This window comes from Botrytis fragariae (genome assembly GCF_013461495.1).
Source record: "Botrytis fragariae strain BVB16 chromosome Unknown tig00000186, whole genome shotgun sequence".
In the NCBI taxonomy this organism is placed as follows: Eukaryota; Fungi; Ascomycota; class Leotiomycetes; order Helotiales; family Sclerotiniaceae; genus Botrytis; species Botrytis fragariae.
Window position 1 is genome coordinate 127,627 of NW_023501000.1, and position 27,619 is coordinate 155,245.

At 42.4% G+C, this 27,619-nt stretch overlaps 7 protein-coding genes across 7 annotated transcripts; 5 read left to right on the forward strand and 2 right to left on the reverse strand.

Moving 5' to 3' along the window:
• Positions 1-6,966: 6,966 nt before the first annotated feature.
• Positions 6,967-7,443, forward strand: Bfra_010052 (uncharacterized protein; the record flags this gene model as incomplete). The annotated part of the gene is made up of 3 exons (XM_037340386.1): positions 6,967-7,099; positions 7,310-7,362; positions 7,396-7,443. 3 exons carry the CDS (start codon positions 6,967-6,969, stop codon positions 7,441-7,443), a joined length of 234 nt encoding a protein of 77 aa, XP_037188854.1.
• Positions 7,444-8,942: 1,499 nt separating this feature from the next.
• Bfra_010053 (putative isoamyl alcohol oxidase protein) lies at positions 8,943-10,903 on the forward strand (the record flags this gene model as incomplete). Its single annotated transcript, XM_037340387.1, has 4 exons — positions 8,943-9,044; positions 9,093-9,484; positions 9,548-9,752; positions 9,803-10,903. 4 exons carry the CDS (start codon positions 8,943-8,945, stop codon positions 10,901-10,903), a joined length of 1,800 nt encoding a protein of 599 aa, XP_037188855.1.
• Positions 10,904-12,577: 1,674 nt separating this feature from the next.
• Bfra_010054 (putative serine threonine-protein kinase sck1 protein) lies at positions 12,578-15,365 on the reverse strand (the record flags this gene model as incomplete). The annotated part of the gene is made up of 2 exons (XM_037340388.1): positions 12,578-14,033; positions 14,083-15,365. 2 exons carry the CDS (start codon positions 15,363-15,365, stop codon positions 12,578-12,580), a joined length of 2,739 nt encoding a protein of 912 aa, XP_037188856.1.
• Positions 15,366-19,453: 4,088 nt separating this feature from the next.
• On the forward strand, positions 19,454-21,156 carry Bfra_010055 (putative chromatin structure-remodeling complex protein rsc7 protein; the record flags this gene model as incomplete). The annotated part of the gene is made up of 4 exons (XM_037340389.1): positions 19,454-19,505; positions 19,586-19,888; positions 19,939-20,581; positions 20,649-21,156. The coding sequence occupies 4 exons, from the start codon at positions 19,454-19,456 to the stop codon at positions 21,154-21,156; spliced, it is 1,506 nt and encodes a 501-aa protein (XP_037188857.1).
• Positions 21,157-23,626: 2,470 nt separating this feature from the next.
• Positions 23,627-24,660, forward strand: Bfra_010056 (uncharacterized protein; the record flags this gene model as incomplete). Its single annotated transcript, XM_037340390.1, has 2 exons — positions 23,627-23,858; positions 23,912-24,660. The coding sequence occupies 2 exons, from the start codon at positions 23,627-23,629 to the stop codon at positions 24,658-24,660; spliced, it is 981 nt and encodes a 326-aa protein (XP_037188858.1).
• Positions 24,661-25,390: 730 nt separating this feature from the next.
• Positions 25,391-25,942, reverse strand: Bfra_010057 (putative mitochondrial f1f0 atp synthase subunit atp14 protein; the record flags this gene model as incomplete). The annotated part of the gene is made up of 3 exons (XM_037340391.1): positions 25,892-25,942; positions 25,766-25,847; positions 25,391-25,653 (listed from the first exon to the last, which is right to left on the reverse strand). The coding sequence occupies exons 1-3, from the start codon at positions 25,916-25,918 to the stop codon at positions 25,391-25,393; spliced, it is 372 nt and encodes a 123-aa protein (XP_037188859.1). The 5' UTR covers positions 25,919-25,942.
• Positions 25,943-26,543: 601 nt separating this feature from the next.
• Positions 26,544-27,311, forward strand: Bfra_010058 (uncharacterized protein; the record flags this gene model as incomplete). The annotated part of the gene is made up of 1 exon (XM_037340392.1): positions 26,544-27,311. The coding sequence occupies one exon, from the start codon at positions 26,544-26,546 to the stop codon at positions 27,309-27,311; it is 768 nt and encodes a 255-aa protein (XP_037188860.1).
• Positions 27,312-27,619: the final 308 nt, after the last annotated feature.

Here is a 27,619-nt window from a genome sequence, read left to right on the forward strand (position 1 = left end):
TGTTGATGGAGGATCCACTGGCTGTAGAGTGTAGATTTTTGATATGCTTCTGGATGCTGGATGCACTCACTGTATGTATGTATGTGTATGTATGTGTGTATGTATGTATGTACATCTTGTAAGTTGTCTTGCCACTTTGAATCTGCATCTAGATCTGGATCTGGATCTGGACATGTCGGATTTGTATGTGTGTGTATATTTGTACAAAGTATCTGGATCTATCTGGATCTCTCCGCTGGCTGTACAGTACAGTACAGTGTACACATTTACGGAGATATTCTCCTCCGTGGAGAGAGAGTGTTGGCGACGGAGTGAGTACAATATATGTACCATGTATGTACGATATACGACATCCCAAACGAAATGGACATCTTTCGACTATACAGAGTACACGTTTTTCACGCACACAGATGGATATCTCGGGTTTACCAGTCTCAGTATCTGTATCGGTGCTGCGAAACGTGTACGGTGTGACACCAATATAATCTTTCATTCCATACCAATGATACCTACCCTACCCTATCAGCACACCCAAAAATAAAATCCCGTTACAATCAATCAATCAATCGATCAATCGAAAGAAAGAAAGAAAGAAACAGAAGAAGAAAAATACTCCGATTGATCCATCACTCAAGTTTCAACCAACCGCCCGCTGGAAATTTGTTTGTGACGAGGTGGGTAGATAGGTGGGTATGGACTTTTACCTACATACCTCCGAGGTTATATGCATGTAAATGTGATCCTGGATGCGAATAGTCCGTCGGTTTCTATCTACCTATCTATCTATCTTTGGAAGCCCTTCCTCACATGTTTGAAGCTGGGAGGGAAGTGAGAAGTCGCAATGTTACATGCGGAAAGTGACGGGATTGATTTTATCGCTGGATGGGTTTTCTGTTTATTAGATTGTATTGATTCGATTAGGCAAAGATCTAGCGTGGAGGGGTGGAAATATATTTTTATTTTAGAGTAGATATTTAGGTATTTAGTATCAGGTATTTAGCATCTCGTATCTCGTATCTATCTATATCACAAACTCTCCACGAGCAGTGAACCCTCACTACTCTGCAAAATTACCGCATACATATGATTCGGTACGATATCTAGGATATTATGTGCTACACAATACAATACATTTCATGATGGTATGTATAGTACCCAGTCATCAATGACCCTCGACCCTCAACCCTCAAATCCGAATCCGAATTCGAACAGCCTCACACTCAATACTACGGGTATACACTTACTTACTCACTAGGTAAAATAAATACGAAATAAATAACTAAATAACTAACCCAAGTAATTCGTATAACCCAAACCAATACCACCTCGCACCTAATAAGAATCACCAAGTTTCAACTAGCGCCACCGTCGAGTGCCATACTCCATCCTTAATCTCGAATCTCGAAATTTCCGCGTCGGGTCGGAAGTTGTTCGATTTGGACTGCTTGGGTGGCTCTGCTTTCTTCCTGGAATCTGGATTTATTCTTTCTTTCCTGATAGGGTGTGTTCCAACCTGGAATGTCAAGTAAGCACTGTAACCTTACTGTGGTCGTCACACCATTTACTCGTTCGCTTAGCGAGTCTCACCAAGGACCCTGAAATTTTTAAATTTTTGATCCTCTGAGAATACTGGGAGGAGAAGGGATGATTCTGGTATTTCGGATGATTTGTGCAAAGCATGTGTGAGGATGCCGAGTTGCAGGTAGGGAACCTAGAAATCCAGGAACAGGTGCAGACAGGTACAGGACAGGAACAAAGAGGCACAGGGCAGTTAGAGCAGAGGGTCGAAATAAAATTTGAATCGATGGATCGAAAAGCTTTGCGCGTGCACGCTGGTGCATAAGCATCGGTTTGGATGGAGTACCATGCCATGTCATGTAATGTGTAATGTCATGTAATGTAATGTGTGGAGGGAGGAGGGAGGTCCGTGGAGGAAACGAGGTATGCGCATGCTGTTACACAGGCCAGGTGAGTGACCATGTTTATTTTTGGTTTTATTTTTATGTGGTGGAGGGAGGAGGGAGGGAGGACCTGGATATCTAGGGCATGTATGGATGGGTGGATGGGTGGATGGGTGGAAAATTTCGATATGTGCCATGTTGTGATTGGGGAAGGAAATGAATTTACAGAGTGAGGAAGGATTCGAGGGGAATGAAAAGGACCCTGATTAGTAATTTGTTATGGATGGATGGGTGGATATTCTTATTACTTGGTGGGTAGATAGGTAGATGCGGCTCGTTTTGCTGAACGCTGAACGCTGAACGCTGAACACCGAACATTGAATCTATGGAATAGAATTAGACAATTGGAGATGTCCAAACGAAGAGTGTGTACTATAGAAGTAGGAAGTATATATTGCCCATTACGGATTTGTGAAACTGGTTAGGTATGCTATTGATATCCGAGTAGACATCGTTTTCGATCGGATATATCGGGAAATTTCTCATGTAGCATTGTATCATTGATTCCTCAGATACCCGAGGAAAACAAAAAGCTTCCATTCTTTCTTCTATTCTACCTTCTATTGTGCCTTCTATTCATATTCTTCCGATGGTTCTTTTATGATGTATATATGTATGTATATATGATGCATATATGTATTCTGTATGCATTCCCTTCTTTTTCATCCGTCTATCCGATACTTTAATATTATCCCAAGAACCCAATCCAATCCAATTCAATCCAATCCAATCAGAAATAATCATCCAACCATCCAAACTCCCCAAAACCCAAAATCCAACATCCAACATCCTCAACCCTCAACCCTCGCAGCAAAGCCCCAAGCCCCCCCAAAAGAGTTTCCAGACTCCTCGGGAACAAAAGATCATCCACGCTTAGCCTTTCTCTAGCTTCCGCACCAGCCAAGCCCCAAGCATCCAATGTGATGCTTCTGAAGTTTCGATTCGCTCGAAACCACGCATGTATGATAGACGGAGCAGGTCAGTAGTCTGGAAAAGTTTTTTCTCTCCATGGTAGATTCGAGAGCGACGAGCGAGTGAGGAGTCTAGATACTTTTTTTTTTAGAAATGGAAATTAGGAAGATTAATTGTTTTCTCGTGATGATCAGAAACCCTGATTGCTGAATCCTGATACTTCGGGATTGGATCTACAGAGTACAGCGAACACAGGGTCTATGGATCGTCCATCTTCTCAATCGCCTAATGATGTAGAACGGGATAGCATTTGTGATTACCGATAGAATCTCAAAGAATCTTTCCCCTGTACTCGACGACGGGAAAGAATCCCATTTGTTTCTGTCAATGCAAAATCGGATTTTTCAAAAATCATCATCATAAAGTTGGATATACACTTCGTTACCCCTCCTATCCCATCCCATCCCATCCCATCCTATCCTATCCGATCCATGCTCTCCTCTTCCAATCCCCCACGCTCACGCCAAACTATGTATGTATATGCATTGGCGGGGTAATGATTGAAAACTCCGAAGAGAAAAAATTGAAGCCTAACAATGGATCCCCTCGACCCTTCGCGTGCCTGTGCCGTTTCAATGATGATCTGTGATTCTATGATCCTATGATTTGCGCACCCTGGGTGGAACTTTTAATATATCGCACATCGGACTCTGTACATCGGGAGCGGAGAGAGGGTGAGAAGTTGTGGATGGGCGAAGTGAGGGGCATGATACTTACATACCTAGGCACATCGGAGTGGCAAGAATTCGATGTATATTCTATGGATGATGTACGAAGACGATTGTGGAATTTGTGGTAGACATTTGATTTGATATTATCATCTGCAATTACTGGATTAATTAATAGGTGTAGGTAGACGACTAAATTGTATAATGTATTGTGATCGTAATGGTATAGATGCCTACTCTTTAGATACCCGGATGTAACTATCCTCCTCAACTCTTCGTACGAAAATCACGGATGTTTGAAATCGTCAAAGTAGCCATCGACCAGTATTGGAGGTAGCAAACGAATCGAGATTTCAGAATTACCATTCACTAGCTCCACGCTCACTCATCACGTTCCATGTAATTGGTAACCCTAACTGCTCGATTCGTAGATACGTGAATCAAATACATCCACTCATATCAAGCTGTCAGCCTAATCTCAAGGACATCGACTCGTCTGGAATGCATCGTCTACTAATTCATGACTGCAGGTATACAGAACATCACTTACACATGTGTATCCGTCTTCGCCGGTAGACACTATCGATATGTATGTAGGTAGGTTATTCTCTCCACTGTGATATGCAAAAGGTGGATTTGGGTATGCATGTGTGTATGTGTGCCTTTCGCTATGGTCTTCTAGACTGTTTGTATATGTAGGTATGTACTAGGGAGCGAGGGAGGTAGCCCGTTGACAGGCGACTCGTCAAGCGAATGGATGAGTTTTCCTCATCACCATTGGAATCTGGCGTCTATCTACTGGTTCTAACGCAGAAATTGGAAACAGATAGAATGTAGGAAATTTTATATTCCAGTCAATTGGTATGAAAGATCGACTGTCATATGTGTGTATCGAACGAATCGCCCTACTCAAAATTATGTAAGTGGGTTTGCGAAGTCAGTCCGACAGGTCACAGATAATATGATGGACGCTGTACGGTGTCAAAATCTTTTGTTCATCCACAAGATTGACTGATGATCGGAACCTTCGGATTCGCCGGTTGGATACTGGATGGGAGGGGCTGGGATAGGGTGGCTCGAGGATAGGTGAATACCGGTATCTGCAAGTAACCAAGCAAGCAAGTAGAGCCCTATGGATAAAGGACGTGGATAAAGACGTGGATAAAATGGATGGATAAATTGCGCCACGTCGTCGCGGGTACAGATGATCGACTCCATTTATTTATTTTATCGTTTTTTTTTGGTTGTCTTTTCGTTCTTGCAAAGATGAACTAGTATGATCTGGAGCCGAAAAGTTCTCGGAATCCTTGATTTTTGGCTATTTGTGATAGAAGTCTCGGGAGTGTGTTGTGTCATTGTGTTGAGGGTGAGTGGATTTAGAGTGGCAGAGAACATGACATGACATATGACTGATACATGGTTTTGCACATTTCAAGTCATGATATGAGTGTGATGGTCGCTTGAGTCACTCGCGATCTTCAACTGGTGATTCTTCGTTTTGTAACTGGATGCTGAAGCTAGGAGTTAGAGTCAGAGTCAGGTAGATGGATGACTGTATTGTAGGTTACTTTTCCTTGTGCTACCCCGGATATCTTTAGCTTCTCGAGTCTACCACTTATTACGCACTACTTACCTACTTTATTTACTTCACGCGTCATACCCGCTCTATATCATAAGCTTATGGCTTTTTTGGTTTCCCCATCCTCAAATTATGTTTCAATGATCTAGCGGTCAGAACGGGGTAAAGTACGTAGTCTGAATACATGTATAAGATACAACCCCCAAATTTCCGTTGTAACCCCCACAGTCTATGGATCTTACTTGCGTGTTCATGCGGATTATAGAGGCGGGTTATTGGGGATCGTGAGATTAGGTTGGGGAGGCGAAGACTCATCACATGCATTGGGGAGGTGGCGAGGGATTAAAGGTGTGATCAGCCAAGGGAATACAAGATGAGTGAGCTTTGTGAGATGAAATGCAAGTGCATATATCGAGTACACATGATGAATGGTGACACGAAAAGACGGAAGACACGTGATATTTCGTCTGCTGTTATGTTACAGGATGAGATGAGCTAGGAGCTGAGAGCTGACTTGGCTTGCTGTTTGAAATAGTATTTGATTGATGTTTATCTAGAGTTGGATAGATATGCGCAGAGCACCACGAAATACAAGTTGCATGGATAGACCTATTCGAAGTATACGTCGAGAACTTTCACGTCTCGCTTTCTTTCGATGATCCCGTTGGGTGAGAGAGAGAGAGGTATTATTCATAATCATAATTGGTGGCTACATTTGTTAGCTGAAGGTAAGACTTCATATAGATGATGCACAACACGGCTCGTCTTACAAAAACCACTACGCCTATGCCTGCCACATCATTTTAGTCGCATCTGATTCGCTATGACGGTATAAGAATGAGTGTTCAAATTCAAACATTTTATATAGGATCCAAGCACAATATACAATCTGAAGGTGAATGAATACAGTATTTCTCATATTTCGGACTGCAATACATCTCCAGGTTCTCGTTTTGTGATTCTGAAGAAGTTACTATTAAGTCTATAAATCCATTGTTCTAGATTAATCGAACCATTCAGAATATCTCAACATCCGAAACACTTTCAATTTAGCAGCAATTGAATACTCTGAAGGTTTTAATTGTTGAATTTCAGTCCGGACCATTGAATACACTAAGTGAATAACATATACCACATCATGCCTGTCTTTCTCTTCTCGCTTCAAAATTCTCGTTTCATCACGTTTCATAAGTAGCTTCGAGCCTTTCCTTTTTACCATGTATTGAGTAAGATTCTACTCAAACCTTGGAGCAGAATGTCGATGTATTATGGATGTAGGAGTAGGATGTGAGAGTATTGACGGTATGGACGAGGAAGGAGGAGGGAGAAACGAATGACTTGCATAGGGTAGGATCTGTAGTTCTAGGGTATGTGAATGAAATCATAGATAAGAATGGTATTGTTAAGGGCAAGGAGTGTTCAGCGTGAGATATACGCACGGAAATTCTTAACTCCTGTGGGGTTGACGGGATTGGGTTTGTCTTTACAGGAGCTTGTTTATTCGCATTGGGGAGGGGATAGGGGGGCTTGATATCGATGGTGGGTATTTAGCTTTGAAGTTGTGATTCCCCGATTTGGTTGGAGTGGAGCAACATATATATGTATCTGCGAAGGATTTGGAGGAATAGAATCAAGGTGTCAGATACGTGTCTTGTGATTATTCTAGGGCATGGGAGAAGTAGAAAAAGATAAATGGTATTGAATGGAATGATAGGTGTACAGTACGTATGCGTCACGGCCGAATTTTACACGTGGTGGGTGGTCTCCCCGCAGATTATCTCCTCGGATGGCTAGCTCTTTATACTTCCACGATATATCAAGTCGTACTCCCATTCTTAATCTCATCGTCGCTTTTTCGAGTCTCGACAGAGTAGAACAACGCTTGCAAGTTATGGCAAACTACTGTGGAGATGCGTACGGTACATCAGGCTGTGAAAGGGGATATGGATATGGAACTCTATAGTTGCAAAGCTTGATGCTTGAGACTCGAAGACTGACCATAGTAAGTTATTATTCAGCTACAGAGCGAATCTAAATCTCTACTCTTCTAGAGCAAAATGTCTATCATACCCCCAGAATGAACGGACAATGAGTTTCCTTCTAACATCCGTTTGTATGGATAATTATAGAGCAAAAACTTGCAGCTCAGATCTACAAAGAGACAAGTGACTCCCAGAATATGGTATGTTGGTACGTACACTATCTTCTACTCAAGACTACGCGCTTGATTCACGCGTTCTTTATATTCCTACATGCTAGATGAACCGATAGAAAGAAAATGAAGATTTTACGTTCATGAGCTTGTATGACTTGCTATTCTGCAATCTCGTCGCTTTTCGTCTTCACTTTTCGGTCGTTCTAGACTGCTGCTGTGGGCTGGGGCAAAGGGTATCAAAGAGCACATGAAATTCTTTCTTCCGGGTCTGACTCCATATCTACTTTCCATTTTATGCTTAAGAAGTTCTTCGTGCTTCTACAGTCCCAAAGCCGAATTCAGTTCACTTGTCGCTCTAGCTATCTTGTCCGATCGACCTGGCGTTTCTTGAAAATTTTGCAATGCCTCTTTTTCCTCGAAGGTGTACGAGTTGATGAAGATGAACTGCATCGCGCGATGAAGTCGGGATAGATCTCTCTCTCTACTGTTGCTAGAGATTTCTACGCCCTAGATTATCCGTTGCCTCGGGGAGTATCAATAAAGATAGCCATAGATGGCTTTTACTTCTGAGCAGTAGATTCTTGAATTTGTCCAAATCAGAAGACGGTAAGAATTCGAGGAGTACTAAGATGCCTTGCAAATTGGTGAAACCCCATAAAGACGAACATGAAGATGAGGATCTGATTTAAAAGAATGACAAGGAGTGAAAATGTAGGAAATATCAAGTCAGCACAGCAACGTAGCAAAGCGGCAGAGTCTGTACTGATATGAAAAGATACTCAAATTCAATGACTTCACCGATTAGAATTCTTCAACAGCTACAAAAAGTAGACAAACCGTAAGATAGAAGAAAGATGGTAAATTAAAGGACGAGACAAATTATAATGGGAAATTGAAATTTCCAAAAACAAAGATCAACAATATACACATTCATAAAGGGGCATTAGGGGACCGTGCGCGGAAGCGGGATGTCGGCTAAATCGAGGAGGCATGGCATGGCACTCCTTCAATCCTTCCGAGATGGGACATTCACGTTAGAAGCGTGATACCTATTACCTGTCATTGTTCCCATCTCTCACGTCAATTGAAACCCGATGTAACGTCAAAATTGTGTGGACGATTTGAAGATTGTATTTGCATGACGAAATCGGCCTGTTCCAAGCTGCGGGGTCAGCGCTAGATCATCAAGTAGGCTCTAGCTGGACGGGAAAAAATGCACCTTCAAAAGGCAGTTTGTTTTAAAATGATCTCTTAAATTCATATATCAATCGCTCGGATCAAAAACTGTATAAACAAATTGAAAGTTACTCAACATAATTTATTTCCATAATGTATCATATTTGGCTTCTTTCTTATGATATTAGATGACATTAACGTAAAAGCAGTTTGATGCGCTGTTAATTATCCGACCAGCTGAAGTTAAAGCTCTGGTGGCTGTAATTTATGCTTGTCTCTTTCCTCTTCTGATGCTTGGAGCATAGATTTGCGTGAAATGTCTCATTGCGGTATTTGCAGGTAGACCGAGGTGCTGAATTGTACTTTATGAAACCCAACATCAGATTCCGGTTTGAATTTTAGATGAAGTAATGTTCTCAACAAACATAAGAATGCTTCGTTCCATTTTATGTCTTTTTGCTCTCGTGTCTCTGGCTTTTGCGGCGGGTTCTGGTAGTAAGATAAAAACGAAATACTCAAAAGACTGTAAATGTGTACATCTACCCCGATCTAAACACAATATCATACCTGACTAATCATAGGGACCAACTGATGGCTGCTGGCCCTCACAATACTCATGGCAATCATTGAACGCGTCCATATCTGGGAAATTAATCAAAGCAACACCAGCAGCGATTGTGTGTTATCCAGGACCACAACAAAACTTAGACGCGTGTTCTACAGTTGTGAAAGAATTGTCCGACGAGGAGCTCGTTGCAAATGATCCCATTGCTCTAGATACCCCTATCAACAACTCCTGCCCACCAATTGATTTTACGGCAGGAGGGATTCCAGGAAATTGCTCGATTGGTGATGCTCCTCGATATGTTGTAAATGCGACGACGCCTGAAGATGTCGCCCAGGGATTAGCTTTCGCTAGGAAGAATAACATTAGGTTGGTGGTCAGAAATACTGGCCATGACCTATTGGGTAGGTAGGTGATCGATTGTATTCCTATCCAATAGTAGAATCTAGGTAATTAATTCTTCCCATATAGATCCACTGGTTATGGTAGTCTAGAGGTTTGGATCAGATATCTTAGACAAGGTATCATCTTCCAAGATACATATTTACCTTCCGATGGTTGCAAATCTTCGAATTGGGAAGGAAGTGCATTTAAGATTGCTGGAGGTTATGTCTGGGAAGATGTCTATGCAGAGGCCACGAAACAAAATGTGATTGTGGTAGGAGGTGGTGATCCGGTATTTCAAATGACCGAAAATCGACCAACAGAAGACTAATATTGCTATAGACTGTAGGATGTATCGGAGGGTGGTTTCAAGGAGGAGGGCATTCACCTGCATCTCGTGATTATGGCCTTGGTGCTGATCAAATACTTGAAGCTGAAGTTGTCCTTGCAAATGGAGAGGTTGTTACGGCAAATAAGTGTCACAATCAAGATATTTACTTTGCCATCAGAGGTGGAGGAGGTGGAACCTATGGAGTGGTCGTATCAACAATTATCAAGGCCTATCCAACGACATCAATTTCTGCCCAAACACTAGCCGTTGCACCACTGACTGATGCAGGCATCCCAGCATTCATGGCAGCCTTAGCATTAATATATTCTACATATCCAGATCTCAACGATGCCGGTCTTTCTGGGTATGGAAGCTGGGCGGTGCAGAGCTATGCGCCTGTTTTTGGAAATTTCACAACCGGCTATCAACATGCCATAGCCGTGTCAGGAAAGACTCTTCTCGAAACCCAGGAAATACTTGAAACTTTAATGTCCAAACTTGAGCAGTATAACACAAGTCTCGTTATCAATCCGAACTATCTAGAGTTTTCTACATATGCAGAATACTACCAAACACTTTCAGGTGGTAAGAGTGCAGCAGGTGTTGGAACTGGGGCTTTTGGTGGGCGTTTCTTTGACCGTACAGCTCTGACGTCTTCTCTGACGAATCTCAATGAGATGCTCAATGTAACTGCTGGATCACAAGGACAATTTGCTTTTACTTCTGTCTCTCTAGTTGGAGGCGGTCAAGTGTTTGTCCCCGATGGAAACTCAGGACTGAATCCTACATGGCGATTTTCTTACGTACACAATATCGTAGCGCGCGGATGGACTACAGATACAGACGAGGCTATCGTACAGGAAATCAGAGACGATATTACATACACGAAAGTCGGAGCGATGAAAAAGTTGGCGCCTAATACTGGATGTTATATGAATGAAGCGAATAGGTTTGATCCGGATTATTTGAAGGATTTCTATGGTGAGAGTTTACCGAAGTTGGAAGAAGTGAAGAAGACTTACGATGGTGACGATGTATTCTATTGTCCAACATGTGTAGGGAGTGATAAGTGGGTCGAGGACGCGACGGGAAAGTTGTGCCGGAGGCAATGAGCGCTTGATGAATGCGTTGTTGTGAATTGTAAAGTGACATTGGTCCTATGTAATGAAAGACCGGGTGAATAGTATTGAAAGCCACATCTAGACTTCCGGATATGTTGTAACAAATCCGCCCCACCCTGTCTGGAAGTCGCATGGTGACCAGAGATATAGTGAGCCTCTAAATTTTGCCTCCTGCCCGTAAATCCCAGAGGATAGGAAAGTGACAAGGCAATGAATTATATGTCTCCATAAGGGTGCATTAGCGTTACTGTGAACGAGCGTAGTACCTGATATTGGCGTCGACGAATGCGTCAAGGCAACAAGTTAAGGGTCCCTGGACAGCATCCTGCGGTACATTAAAACAAAATGTATTACCATATTTTGCATACAAGAAATCATCAAGTAACAAATCAACGAACCCCCAAATCCAAGAAAGATTCCCAACTCCCGAGATCAATTTTCTCATCCGGGAATGCGATTTCACAGACCTACCTTTGCTATCCGTTGTGGCAATTGAAATATAGTTCTAGAAGTTGACATGAGAGATACGAGGGTTCCGAGTCTATGGATTGTGGGGGGCGAAGAATCGAGATTGAGTGAACGTTCATGCACCTACTTACTGCACAATGTGCCCGAAGATTTCGGGGCAGGCGTGCAGATGGAAGGGCAACAAACAGTCTTGAAAACCGACATACATGCAGCTATCCCTCTGATCTCCTTGGTTCAATTGCTCGCATGCCCAAGGTCTCACATCATACCTCTTATCACACCTAACATGAAACCTCACACGAAACCTCACACGTTACCGCTCAAGATCAAATCAATAAACGTACAAAAATAAACACGAACGATAAAATACGATCCGATAGATAAATAAATAACTTCTCAGGATTTTTTTTTCATTTCATCTCCTCTTCGCTCCCTTCCAATGCTTCGCCCCTCTCTCCCTTTCCCCCAATTGTCATAATCCGCGTTCTCTAGTCACTCATGCCTAAAAGCTTCTATGAATATTATATCCTTCTCTCTTTCCTGCCAAAATTCCACTTCCACTACACACCCCATCTCCCACCGCACATCCTGAACAACATGCTCTGTAATAAAAATGCAATCATCGATGATAGTACTACACTCAATGCTTCTTGAGGGTTGCGTTTCTTTTCTTCTCCACTACACTCATACATACCACCACTGATAATTTCACCCTTATCCTCTCATTCATACTACTATAGATATAGAAGCAAGCAAAATGATACAAACCATGTGCCTCATGCAGTGCAAATAACTCAACTCCATCCCAATGCAGAAAATCAAGCGCGTAGACAAGCACACGCAATCAATCATCCATCAATTACGCCAAGCCCATGCTCTTACCACTCGAAAGATATCATCATAAGTATGTAAACGGATGTAAGGTAAGATTCCCCAGATTATGTATCGATCAATCATCTCCAGTAATGAACCCACCAAATAATCGGCGAACAAGTAAAGAAGACCATGAAAGACAAAGTAAGATACAATGGAAAGCATGCATGCATGCACCACACCATGAACCCTATTCCATTCATCAAACCCGAAATGGAAAATAAAAAGGAAGATTGTATATGTATGCTGACACAAAAAGAAAACTTGTCTGCACCGGATCCTTGAATACATAAGATGAGGTTATATTGAGGAACAAACAAAGGATCAATGGAAATCATCACCATTGAACATTCGTTCATCTTCATTGTGATTCCTCACTACACCACTCATTCGATCCATGCGTGATTTATCAGGAATATCAAATGGGTCCTCCCAATCACGTTCTGGATCATTGTTGTCTTGATCCATTCGATCCTCGTATTCATCTTTGACTCTGTCTCTCATGTTTTCTTCAATCGAGCTTTCATCAACAAAGGTAAAGCCCTTAAAGTTTGCTTGCATGCCTGGGGACAGTGGTGTTGATGTTGCCATGCCTGCAGCAAGGGCAGCTGCACGTGCGTTGAGTGATGATGCACCATTCAAGGCATTGGTAAATTCTGGATCGAAATTGGATGTATCGGTCTCTGACTTCAACTTTGGCTTGAAAGGAGGAGTGATAAGCTTCTTGGTAAGAGCATCCCAATCAATATCCTGGAAGAAAGGATGTCTCTTTAATTCTTCAGCATCGTCTGTAGCTCCGAGACGATGTTTAGGATTTCTGTTGAGCAATCCTTTAACGAAGTTTCGGCCCTCGGTAGTCAAAGTATCTCTTGGAAATCGAACTTTGCCAAAAGCGATATTTTTGTACATTTGTTGTGTATCCTCGGCATAGAATGGACTCCATCCACAACACATCTCGAACACCAAGACTCCTAGAGACCAGAAATCAACCATCTTTGTATATCCAGCTTCATCTAAAAGAACTTCGGGTGCAAGGTACTCGGTAGTACCACAGAATGTGTTAGTCGTAGCATTCTTTGTAAGGTTCGCTTTCGATAGACCGAAGTCACACAAAGCAATGTGTCCATTCGCGTCCAACAAAATGTTCTCTGGTTTCAAATCCCGATAGACGATATCATGTTTGTGAAGATGTTCAAGCGCCAAGATGAGTTCCGCAATGTAGAATTTGGCACGTTGCTCGTCAAACCTTCCCTCCTTTTGCAAATGCCAGAACAATTCGCCTCCAGACATGTAATCTGTGACAAGATATAGATCTGTTGGTGTCTGGAAGGAGAATTTAAGACCAACAATGAAAGGAGAATCGGCTGTTGCTGTTCGAACTAGAATATTTCTCTCGCCAACGGTGTGAGCAACCTCTTTCTTTTGAACAATGACCTTCTTTTGAAGAACTTTCATGGCGTAGATTCGCTTTGTATCCTTCTTCCTTACTTGGTAGACTTGACCAAAGGTACCCTTTCCAATAAGTTTCAAAATCTGAAAATCGTCTGGTCCATAATGTCTCTTCTCTGTTCGCTGGAAGGAAATTTCGACGTGAACCTCACCTACATTCCCTGCATTCGATGTCATATCTTTGCCACGAAGTTGAAACCAGCCGGAAACTGGAGCATCGACATTCTCAACAAGATTGGCTTGAAGATCAACATGACCCAAAAATTCTTCTGCTTGTTGAGCTCGGTCGTAAATGGTTATATTGACTCTTGTATCTGAGCCAACAACATCACTAAGTCCCGTTAGCTAGATGAGCCACTAATATATCCTGACACACTTACAAGACTGCTTCAGCATCCCATTTTGGGTGGGTAAACATTTTTCGGCCCTTGTTCTTAAAGTCTCTGTATTCCGACAAACTAGTATTGCTGCTTTGCCTACTTTTCATCGGAATTGCCATGGAACGACCAGAGTCACTTCCAGTTCGCGTAATCGGAATGCCACCAATCGGAATACCGCCGGGGCTATGTGAGTTGCCATCATCCTCATCGTCCTCCTCTGATTGTGGTCCTTTTGATACCAGCTCGTTTCGTTGGAAAACGGCTACAACGTAAGGATCCACGCTCTTTCTCAGTCCTCTGGCTTCATTAATCTTCACAGTAAGTTTGCCCTTTGGTGGTACCACTGCTCCTCCCAAACTACTATCAGTACGAGAAGTAGTAGCCGGTCGCTCGCTCGTGCCTGATTTGCCATTTTGTGCGATATGTTCAGAATTTGTGCTCATAACACTGTGATCTGACTTTGAAGTTTGATTCGATAAAGCTCGAGTGGGTGTTGATGGGATGCTCTTTAATCCATCACAAGTTAGCTTCTTGAGTCGATCATAAGATGGTGACTTGTGGAATTCAGAATTCAATCGGGATAATGGAGGAGTGCTAAGTTTGTGCTCGGAAGGGGTATCGCTTGGATTTGAAAAATGTGCAGCATGAACATTTGATGGAGTGACAATGTTTGACAATGGTGTCATAGACGAAGCTCTTCTTGCATGTGACGGAATTGATTCCGAAATGCAATCTCGATCTGTAGGAGCTGCCGTTTTCTGTACATTATTGCCAATATCTTCAAAACTCGCATCACTTAATTTCACTTTATGTAGTGAGGACGGATGTGAAACAGGTGGTGTCGGATAGAGATATTGTTGCTTAGATATTTGAGAACTACCCAAAAGTTCATGTGGTGGAAGTAGTGAGTTTTCTTTCTCTACTTCACAATCAATCCTAGGTTCATTGAATGAACTTGGAGTGACTTTCAACAATGCACCCCCTGCTTCAAATCTCTGCCGTGGGGAAGTGTAGCAACTCTCAAGGTCACCTGTGTTAGGATTTTGTGATATATGTGATATATGTTTCGTAGGATTTTGACTTGAGGAAGAACCTAAACCAACCTGTCCATAAAAGCTATGCAATATACCAGGAGTTCGCTTGTCTGAAGGATCTGGTTGTGGGGTCGCGACACCAGAGCGGGGTGTATCGGAATCGATATGATCACCATCATCATCTCTGTTATTTGTCAAATTAGCCAAAGTAACATTAATATGCGACCAAAGACCGTGAAGTGAAGGCATTGTATGTTGATGATCGTGAAAGATGGAGAGTGGAGTAGAGTAAAGTGAAGTAAAGTATTGTAGAATTAAAGAGAGATGTGAAGATAAAGTTGTAAGGAATGATCAATTGCTTCTTCTCTCACAAGCAAGCAATCAAATCAGAAAACCCTCAACCCATATAAAATTTCTCTCTCTAGTGACATTGTTGTTTTCTTCCTCTCCCTCTTGCTTCAGATTAATTTTTTATAAGAAAAAAAGTTGTACCTGTACGCCGATTGCCGTTTCGATAAGGAATCCCGATTACAACCGGAACCGTACCCCTCGTCAACTTTGACGTTTAGTGATTCAGCATGTGCAAAAGATGTTGAGATGAGGATGAAGAGTGGAGTTGAAAGAAACGGATAGAAGAGCAGGAATGAAGATAGGAAGGATTTGTCCACATTCTCCTTTGTCCTTTGCGTCGCCAAAAGGTACGTTGTGGTCTCTCTTCAAAGAAGAAGCTCTGCCATATAAATACCTCTATTGTGTGTATGTATATATTCTATGACGACAAAGTTGAAGAAGTGCGAAATCGAAAAAATTGGAATCATACCTTGCCATCATTGCTTGTGTAGCTTGCCTAAGCAAGTCGTGTTCTGTTCCTGCCATTTTCGTATCTTTTTATGATCTGCGAGGACTGTCCGATGCCAATATTATAATTATGTTGAAGTATTTGGGAGTATCTCGTTGCGATCTGATCGTTTCGTGGGTGAAGAGGTAGGAAATTCGTCGAAGGTTCGTAGAAAACGTAGAAAACGTAGAAAACGTAGAAGGTTTGGGGGTACTTTTTAGCTGGGGACTCGAGATAGACTTTAAGTAACTAGGTCATAAATATGTTGACAGTGGGTTCCGCAGGAGTTTTGACCGACGGGTAGAAATAAGACAGGCACTTATGACTCTTTCGTTTCCGTTCCGTACGTATTGGTTGTATCGAATTTGCTGTGGGATTGGAATTGGGATTTTTTGAAGGAACAAGCAAGGAATGAGCCGCAGTTCGAGTTTATATGAAAAATAATACCTCGAAAAATGATTTCCAATCCTTTCTTCTTCCTGATTATTTCTCAATATTTGATAATTGAATTGAATTGAAATTTAGGGTTTTCTCTTGGGAAAAACTTGGAGAATTGGGAAAGAGGGGGAAAACGAATTGGATCAGGGTCTGTTCTTCTTGATTTCTTAAGCCAAATTCTAAATTGTACCTAAGGCTATCCGGGCAAAGGCGAAGGCGAAGGCGAAAGCGAAGACGAAGGCAAAAGTTCGAAATAATAAGTTCCTCGCGTATTTTTATCTTTCGGGCTCGATTTCCTTAGTTTTGATGACCACCTGGATCTTAAGTCGTGTCAGTTCACCAAAGTGTGTGTGTTTTCAACACCTCTTGGGTATTATGAGGCCAGCGGAATGACGAGGGCGAAGTGGTTATGAGTCTCAGCTGTCAAAGTGCAGTAGAAGCTGAACTACTTGCTCGAATATTCGTGGAAGTGATTGAATGGATGGGCGAGATGGGATCGGATTGTTGAATTGAGAAATGAGTATATATATAGATATTATATATAGATATATCAACAATGCAATGTGAGATCTCAGATGGAATGGGTAGGTAGGTATAGATTGAGGAAGGAGAGTAGTCAAAGTATATGTGTGTGTGTGTATGTGTATGTGTGTGTGTGTGTGTGTATCTGTGTATCTGTAGATATATATGATGAAACAAGACCCTTCGAATAAGGAGAAAGGTGGGATAGATATATAGATAGAGAGTTAGATAGTTAGATATATGGATGTCGCCAAACAAGAAAAAGGAAGAAGAGAATGTAACGGAAGAGTGAAATTAGTGCTCTCCCTCTTTACATATTGATGTAATTATGGATTAGATTTGATACAAATAGACTCAGAAGTAAACAAGTGTCGAGTGTCGAGTGTCGAGTATCAAGTATCAAATATCAACAAGTATCAGTCTGTTATGTCGAAACCAAATTAGTCCGACGTGTATAATAAGGAGGTGAAGATAGATAGGTAGTGGAGTCTTTATGGGGTCGATGATGATGATGATGATTGATTGATGGATTGATGACAGCGCAGCCAGTCGTCTCATTTAATTCATAATGCAGCTTTGCTTTGCTCTCATAAGAAACGCATTCGTTATCAAACCACTCAACTTGCTCACGTTAATCATGGATATCATGTATATTGGAGATACTGATCAACGATGAAATGCGATAGATCATGTACATCTGGAGGTTGTAGGTTGTAGTTAGGAAACACTCAAAAAACCGGATACCTCCCTTCATCTAATCTTTTCATTCCGAACCTATAATATTCAATCTGGCATTCAACATATAACATTGCTTTTGCTTTCCTTCTGCTCCAATCTGTAGTGTGACTGGTCGTCTCTCTTCCCTCGTCCCAAACAAATTCTTCCGAGCAAAAGTCCCAAGCCATCGCCTCCAAAATAAATAAATAAATGTTCTCGACCGCAATTCAATTTAACGGCAAGCACTCTCTCTTCCAACCAGATTCAAAATCCTAAACTTTCCCTTTCCTTGACTCGATACAAATACGTCATATATATTAAACCTTACACACTTCTATACTTCGGTACCCTGACACGGGTTGCGGAGCTTCATCGGATGGAGTAACAGCTTCTACAAATTGAGTAACAACTTCTAATTCAAGCAGTTACAAAAAGTTGCAAATTACAACTTACAACAGTCCCGAAAGACTCTCTGTACGTACACAAAGATCTGCTCCAACTGCTAAGGTTTGGAGCTTAAGGTTTGGAGCTGAAGCTTTCTGCTTCGTCTACGGAGCATTTCGTCTATTTCGCCACGAATCAAAACCCCTATCTATCTAGGTAACCCGATCTTACAAATGCACACATATTGCAATCGAAGCAATCAAAACTCCTATCGGACTTATCGAAGTTTCCCAACACCTACCGGTACGGCAGGTCTACCGATATTTATCAACATATCAAGCAACTTCATCCAGATTCAGCCCACACAAGAAGATTATTGGGTTTCCTATCTGGAATGTTGGTTTGCTTTTCCTTTCCACTATTTCCCCAACACTTCACAAACTGCATCCTAGTCAAGCTGATCCAAGACTTTCAAGCTTAAGATCATGTACTTATCCAGGATTGGAGTTCCATTGGTCTACACCAAAAACTGCAATACTACCCGAAAAAACTGCAATATGCCAATATCACCAATACATATCAGCATCTCCAATCTTCAATTTTTGTCGTCAGGCGGCGGGGAAGGGAAAGAATCGAATGTTTTCTGCATTAATAACTTTTCTATTTGGAATTCTTTGGATAGGTATTCGGTAAAGATCATTCTAAAAACCCTCCAGTCTGGTAATCATGTAGTTTTTGAAGAACTACCTAGTATATCCGCATGCTGTGACCCATAAAATCAATGCCATGCGATGCTGCGATGCGAACATATGAAGCCTCCGATGGAAACTCGCATTGTGCATTCAGCTACCACAGCCTGCATAGTTTTACAGAATGTTCGTCCTTCACAAGGTAATTTTAGATGCCTCATTGCATGTGCAGTACTCGTACATCCATTATATACGACACTGTTGTGATCCTGACATAGACATATTAGAATGTAGTAAAGTACAAACAGATGGGTACAGAAGCCAACTCAAGATACGAACATGAGAAACACAGTCCAGGTGATTCATAGTTCGATCCGACTTGAGCCGAAACTATTCTAGGAGTCGGCTGCATCTCATGCTTCTCGTCATCTGTCAATGGTTGTGAAGACTGAACCCTAGTAACAGAAACACTCTATCTTGTGATTTAAGATCTCACCGAGGCCATCTAGGAAACCCCGAATGGTAAGCAGATGCAGCGGCAAAATGGTAAGATAGATGAACACGATTCTTGGGGAGATTTCGATCACATGATAGCTAACCATTTTAAGACTAGCTTTCTTCCCACGTGCTTCTCGGAATTTGTTTAAGCGGCCGACTTTCAATTCGCGTCGCATGTCGCGACGTCAAGCTCGGGAATACCTTCGTTGAAGCACAAATTCGATTAATTGATTATCGAAGATCCCTTAAAAATGGGTAGACGACCTGGTAGAGCTGCTGCTAAAAACGCCGCTGCTGCATTGAGTGAGTTGCTTTCAATATTTTATCTGGCGCATAACATTATTATCTTCAGACAATTCTAACTACATCTCTCTTCCACATAGAAAATACACCACAAACGTACGATGACCCCGAAGATGATTCCATAATGGATGCACCGCCATCTGACCCCGGTACTCCTCCCGAACACGATGAAGATGAAAATGAAGAGGAGGAGGAAGCCATCGAATCAGAAGTCGAAGAAGAAGTTGTTCCAGCCACTCCCGCTCCAGAAACCACCATTCGTAAGAAGCGTCTAGGTAGACCTCCCAAGATTAAACCTCCAGGATGGGATTTAGATGATGGAACTACTTCCGAGGCACCTACGCCAAGTCGAGGAAGAGGTAGAGGAAGAGGATTTAGAGGTGGTGGACGAGGGCTAGAAGAGGCGGTCCTAGTCATGTTACACAACAACCAGTTGATAAAGAGGGAAACATGATGGACGTTGTGAATGATGAAGTGGAATTACCTGAGGATGCGGAAGGAGAGAAAAAGGTCGATAAGCTTGGTTATCTACAAGATGGTCGGGAATATCGTTGCAGGACTTTCACGGTTCATGGAAGAGGAAAGAGACTTTATATGTTATCTACCGAACCGGCACGTTGTGTAGGATTCAGAGATAGCTATCTTTTCTTCGCGAAGCATAAGAGGTTGTTTAAGATTATTATTGATGAGGAGGAGAAGAGGGACATGATCGAACGAGAACTCATTCCACATTCTTATAAGGGAAGAGCTATTGGAATTGTTACGGCGAGATCAGTTTTCCGCGAATTCGGCGCCCAAATTATTGTTGGAGGCAAGAGAATCACAGATGATTATGAGGTTACGAAAGCAAGGGAAGAGGGAGTTGAAGAAGGTTCTTTGGCTGATCCAAATGATGCAATCAAGGATGGAGAAGCATATAACAAAAATCAATACGTCGCATGGCATGGAGCGAGTTCCGTATATCATTCTGGCCAACCCACTGTCCCACAACAAACCGGAAAGATGATTGATGGCAAGAAGAGAAAGATTATGGTTAATGATGTCAATTGGATGCTGGAACATGCTCGAGAAGCTAGGTAAGTTTGTTCTTCTCTTCCCTTTTCCACGATGCAATTCGAATCCCTTACTAATACATACCAAAAGTCGATTTAACTCCGCAATCTCAGCAGCTCGTCGTCAAAACCTGAACGGTATCTACGATCCCCACACAAATATCATGCAATACCCACGAACCATGCAGCCGACCCATGCCCGCTGGGAACAAATAAACGACAACGAGCCACAATCCCCGTCTGCAGAATCATCAACACTCTTCCCACCAGTCAAGCCATTCTTTTCCAGAAATCTCATGATAGTAGATACATACATGGAATCCTCACCATCAACACATTACGGCGTCCCAGGTCCAGATGGTGCGGGTTGGGATTTGAGCGCGGGCGGAAAATCAAATGGAAGTGCGGGAGACAATTTGATCGGTATGGATGGCTTAAGCGGAGTTAGTAAAGATGTACTTGACGTATTGCCCGAAGATTGTAGGAGAGCTTTTGAGGAAGCTAGAGAGAGGGAGAGGGAATGGAAGGGAAAATGGGGATCGGAAGTTGTAGATGGAGGAAGGAGAAGTGTTAAAGTTGACAAAGGATTGATTTTGTGAGTTGAGCGAACGAGCAAGCAAGCCAAAACTAGCAAGAATGGAAAGCGGAGAAATACTATTAATGGAGATTGTGAAATGAAATCATGGAGTTGGGTGGGTTGATTTTCTTAGTTTCTAGACTACGAAGTACGAGTAATGGATCTAGATGGCGTTACGAGGGGGATGGATATTTTCTGTATGATGAATGGATGGATGCGTGCATGCGTGGGTGGATGGATGTGCTGGAAGGAAACCCCAATGGATGGAAGGGGGTGTTTAGTTGCCTATCTATCTATCTACTTGGTAATGAGATCTATTTTTTCAACGTCTGGTTCTTGTGTGTCGATCTATACGTGCATCTACCTCTGCCTATCTGGCTATCTGTGTTTTGTAAACGCTGGTTGTTTGATTGATCGTTTGAATGAATGGAATTCATATTTCTATTCGTGTTTCTATGGATATAGATATGGATGTGTGTGTATGTCCTTAGTTTCAAAGATGAAAGAGAGAGAGAGGATTGGAAAGGAGAGGAGAGGAGAGATTGCCAGTACATGAGAAAATATGAATTGAGAGGAGAGGAAAGGATAAGAAGGTAATTCAGAAATTACATATTACACTACATAAGTAAGCGCGGCAGACAACTACCTTGAATACCTAGTCAAAATTAACGTTGAAGCAAAGCAAAGCAAAGCAAAGCCATGCGCTGAAATATAATAGCTTACCAGCATTCAACTCACATAGACAGTGCTACACCACAGCGGTACATTCTACATAGCTTCACATATAAACATATCCTCTTCCAGAAACAAATGTGTTCGAACCTGTGAACTAAAGCTAACCATCATCTACCTAGCTTTACACTTTCCGAAGCAAACCTTAAACCAAGCATCACCTGATACCCAGATAGGTAGATGTCTAAACTCTATTCTCTACCGCTCTACACCACACCATCCCACACCATCCAATACACCCATCCCCATCCCCATCCCCATCCGCACAGAACAATATTTTCACAATCAAGAAAACAGATACACAAACCACCATTCCCAACCACACGATTGGATACTACTTAAAGAATCCAAGGTTGTGTGAGTAAACAATGACGTTTCGTATCCCAAAATCTCAGATCGAACTTTGCGTCCCGAAACCCTAAACTTCTTACCATCCGCAATCGAAACTTTATCTCATCATCTGCCGGCGCCGCCCTGCTCATAAAATATTAAGATTGAGTTTGAAACCCGCATTGAGATTTGTAAAATTAAAGATATAGATGTGCAACAAAGTATGTTGGGGGATGCGATTGGATAACGATGGAGAGGAGATGGATTTGCCGGTGTCGAATTTGGTTTGGTGTAGTGTGGTGATTGAGGGGATGAAATAAGTGTTGAGGCTTGATTAAATATGTCTTATATTAAGAATTTTGTAGATATGCAACAGACCCGTGTGAAGAGGGTGAGGGTAGCGAGCAGGGTAGTGGCACGGTGCGGTTTCGTAGGCTATTTACTAGTTCTAAGGCTCTTAGAGATATGTCAAAATGCGCCTTATAATTTCAAGGTAGCTCGATAGTAGATGTGCAACGAAGCTGTTCCAAGAGGTAATTTATAGTGTCATGATGGATTCAATCGCTAATATGTCACTAGTTTCTAGCACGATATCAAGGTTAGTGCTGACTTCGTAACGTCGAGAGAGAGGCAGCAAGGCGAAGATACGTGCAAATGAAGTTGACAATATCGTGTCAGCCTTCAAGCAAAAATACCAGGTAATTATTCATATGTGGTACGCGCGGCGACAATCCTCATCAGTATCAAACAGGCACGTATTCGCGATTGAGGCTTGAGTCTAGATCCATGCGGTAAAAATTCATTAAGGGGTAGACTTGGCAAAGTTTTCTTATTCCACCACCACCTGCCTCGTGGAAATAACATTCGCAGAAAGATGTAAATCACTATGCGGGAACAAGATGTCGATACGAAAGCTGACTGCAGAAGTAGGAAATGAAATTTAGAAAAAAACGAGATAGACGATATTACTACTCGGTTCAAATTCCTCATTGCTAGCGCCACAACATGGAAACTGATGCATATAGCCTTATTCAGTATGACCAAAGTTTCCGCCACAGCAGTTTGGGATTCCTTCATGCCAAAAATCAGTGATAGTTTGATGCATGATTGGGGGATGCTAGCGATTTATACTGTGAGTTGGGTTACACAACAGAGGGTCAATTTGGGGCCGTTTCAGTAATCACTTTGTGGAGAATATCCTGGGCGCCACTTCGTCCACTGAGCTATGTAAATACTTTTTATTGAGTTGGGGCCAAGATGCTCATTTTGCATTAAATCGAGCCACAAATTTCCTAATCTTCTGTTAGCAGCTGGGCTCGGAGGTCGCACAAATGGTAGAATGATGCTCAATCGCATTTAACTCTTTACCATAGCACCGTTGTATGTGATATTTGTTTCTTTCCAAATAATACATCAAACGTGTAATCAAGATGATTCTATGTCTTCACGTAACTTGTATTCTGGTTTCAATTCTGTGTTTATTGGTACGCTCAAACTACGCGATCGAGCTCAAAATCCTCACACCAAGTGATAGGCAAATCCTAATCTCGGGCAACAATCATGCCATCAAATGGCACTCACGTCAGAGTGGAACTACCAATTTGACTTTAATGCGAATGGTCACTGATTCGGGCGTTGGAGGTTCAATTCTTGCAATAGCTTGTTCGTTCGTCATCTTCATATGTCTGGAGTTAAAACTGATTCGGAAACAATAGCAAATGTTCCACTATCATCTGGAGAATACAAGTGGACTATACCACCAGGGCTCGATATAAATAATGTGCATTTTCCACCGTGGGCAGTTTTGAGCGATTGTGAGGGTGATAAGACACTTTCAGGTGCTTTTTGGGTCAATGACGTTGCAATTTATAAAAGAGATGATAGCAGCGGCATAGATAAGACGACGAGGTACCCCGACAGCACTAGCAATATCACCGTGAGCACCCACATCAGCAGTACCTTCGTAGGTGACGGTAGTAGTAGTTCAACAACAGCAGAGCAAATTGTTTCGACTGTAACATCAGGAAACGAATATATTTCGAGTTTAGGATCAGTTTCAGGTGTGATCACAAGTACTGTTAATATCACCGCGCACACACACCCGACATCATTTGCAACATCTACCGAAACCCTATCAGCATCTACAAATACACCATCGAGTTCCAACATTAAAATTAATCGCATGCCTATGATAGTGGGTATTGTCACCGGTGTCTTAGGCTTGCTTCTTCTAGTGACAGTGTGTGTTGTCATTCGTCATCGAGATCAACGAAAACAGCCTCTCACGTTACCATGGAAGATACGAAGTGATAAGAATGCATTAGAGCTTGAAACGACTGCCAACTTTCATGAGATGGAGGGACCCGGAAAGTTTGAGTTGGACGGCACAAGTATGAAGGGAAAGGTATATGAGCTGGAAGGAAGAGGTATTAAGAAAACTGCTTCTGTGGACGTTGGAGATTGATTGAAATGACTTTTGGTGAATGAGGTAGTTGAAAGCTTGACTGACTGATATTCGGATGGTAGCCAGTTCACTAGTCATATATATGAGCCGGAAGGATTGCGCGATGGGCGATACTTAATGTAGGATCAAGACTACGAAAGTAAAAGATGATATTTTCCCCGCTGTTCAAGAATAATGAAGTGGTGATGTTGGAGGCAGTAGTGTCGGGTGGGAGAACAAGAGGAAGATGTTTAGTACGCCCCGCAAAGGCCCGTGCAGCTAGTAGCAGGGGATCTTCTCGAACGAGGAAGTGGCCGCATATCTATTGTGGATGGTGCGGAACAACAATTCCAAAACTGGACTTAATATACTAAGTATTCTTTTGTACAATTTCGTCATGATAGCGCTCCCTGTGATTCAGGAATCCTAGCCACTTGGCGTGAAACACTCATGATTTCGAGGACAGGGTGAAAAATGAGGGACCAAAACAAGCAGATGGTAGCAATTTACTCGTCTCGAGATGGACGGTATGGACACTCTGCTTCCAGGAACTTAGAAAAATAGTGACATGTACTGCGGAAGATATCTAGTCGATCGAGTCTTCTTTCAAAATAGGCGGTTAATGACTGTACAATTCGCACTTCATTCTACCACGTCGCTATGTGTACACATTTCCCCGCCCCTCCATCGCATCCCCACGTTTTAATCTACCACGCGGCTTCACGTTTTCACTCCGGTATCATTTCGTAATCTAGTGGTGTGCAGCCTCCTCCTCAGGCTCCTCCTCAAACCAATCAACCTCCTTGGCCTCAACACCTCCCTCGGCTTGTCCCTCTACTTCGACTGTGCTTGCCTCATATGCTGCCAATTCCTTTGCGATATCGGTTTCTTCTGGGGATGTAGGAGCCTTAGGTGGGGAGAACTTGAGAACTTGTCCTTCGGAATCGGATGCCTTGACTTGAGGAGCTTTGTAACTCTTCAATTCCTTGAGGTAAAGATCTTGGACAAGGTCCGCTATTGATCGGAATTAGCTTCTGACTGGCGGGTACATCTACGTGTATTATGTGCTCCGGTGGCGGTGATTCTGGAGGCAGAATAATAGTTGTGAATAGAATTATGAACGTACCACGACGAACAGCAGTAGGAACGATGAAAGTTCTCTTGCTGATCATTTGCTGCCTCGCAACGCGGGCGATTTGAGAGCGCTTCTGCCGTTAGTAAAATGACATTTTGAGCTGAGCATATAGCATACCGAAGCGCGGACAGTTTGTGTGAACATCTTGACAGGTATGATGGGCGTCAATTGGGGATCTCAAGGTAGTTGGGAGGTTCGGAGGCAGAATTGAAAGATCCTGAGAAGCGAGGTAAGGATCATGTGACATGATATAATGCCTTGACATCGAGGCCAGAACCCGAGTTTCGGCGAATGAGTAGGATTTCTCCACTTGCTCCCAAATTGCAGGTGCTTTTTACAAACATCAAGATGAATTTTCTCTCACGATATATTTGATGCAAGTTATCTGACGATTTATCGTATATTCTGCAAGCTTTAATATCATTGCAATGGCATTTAAAGCAGAGTTATGACAAACATCATAAGTATACTCTGTGTGGTAGAATTCAAAGAGAATCGTAAGTTTTTCGAGAAGTCTCGATCAATCTGTACAATTTTTCTAGTAATGAATATCACAATTCTTTGTTCGATCTTCACATGTTAGCTATGCTCAAGGATTGAGCTGATGTATTTCAATATTCTTTATTTAACCTTCTAGAGCTTACAAAGACAATCAAGAAAGCTCCTAATCTTGCTCTCAAATCGACAGTAATATAAGGACCGCTTTTCAACATTTTCTCCAACCATTGGATATAACAATGCATTCTCCTCTCTCTCGATTGCTCCAAAAATGGCATCTCAGGAACGCGAGGGACTAGAACGGACCAAATCAGAAGAGGAGATACTGGAAAGATTGTCCCACGTGGTGGAAATTTCAGATGAAGACCGTATATTCCCACCAGAAACTCACTTCCTACCTCTAACCGGTAATGATTCTGGACTTTCAGGGCTCCAGCACAAGGCAGTAAAGCCTCTAGCCCCTCCTACGCTAGAAATTCCGCCAACTTACTTTCCGTCTGAGACATCCATCGATTCTGCAAAGTTGTTCGCTCCTTCTACTCAACCTTTATCTGCACGAGTTTCAAAATGCCTGTCACCCAACCAACTTGATTCAGGGCAAGAAGCCATAATAAGTTTCTCAGAAGAACCATACGACGATTCCGCACACGATGTGTTTACCGAACAGCGGCCTGCTACACCACTGGGTGTATTAAACCCACCATTTCCAGATCCCGGTGAAGATCATGGATCACCGGATCCATTATTCAAACCTAGTGTGTACCTTGGAACATTAAGACAACCAAACCGGAAGCTTGGCGATAGGAACGTTATATACGCAACTATGAGTAAAAGTGCGGTATCCCACAACTGGACTTCTCCCGTTGTACTGACCGCTCACAAAGTGAATAAGTATGGAGCACATTGTAAACTTGACCGACAACCCAGAGTCAAGTTTGAGGAAATTGATTTTCGTGAAGATCTAAAAGATAAATGTCAGACATACGAAGCAATGAGGGAACTTGTCGAGCGCAGGATCAGTGGATGGTACGAAACATGAGGTACGCTACGCGAGGATATCATAATCAGAATTTAAGAATAATCTTCGAATTTCTGTTGGAAGCAGGATAATGCCACTGGTCTACATGTTATTGCAACTGTCAATCGATTTCGACACCAAGCTGGGCTTGTGGATGTTGTTCTTGATGGTTGTTCTCCGATGATACAGAATATTGCAATTGAAACTCTCGGTGTGTATGTGGCACTCCACGCATCAAAACTTGTTGATCCCATGCTCAATGGCAGGTGTGGGAGATCTATTCTGGCCTTTGTGGTGGATATCGAGAACATCTTGGAGCGGTAATGGCT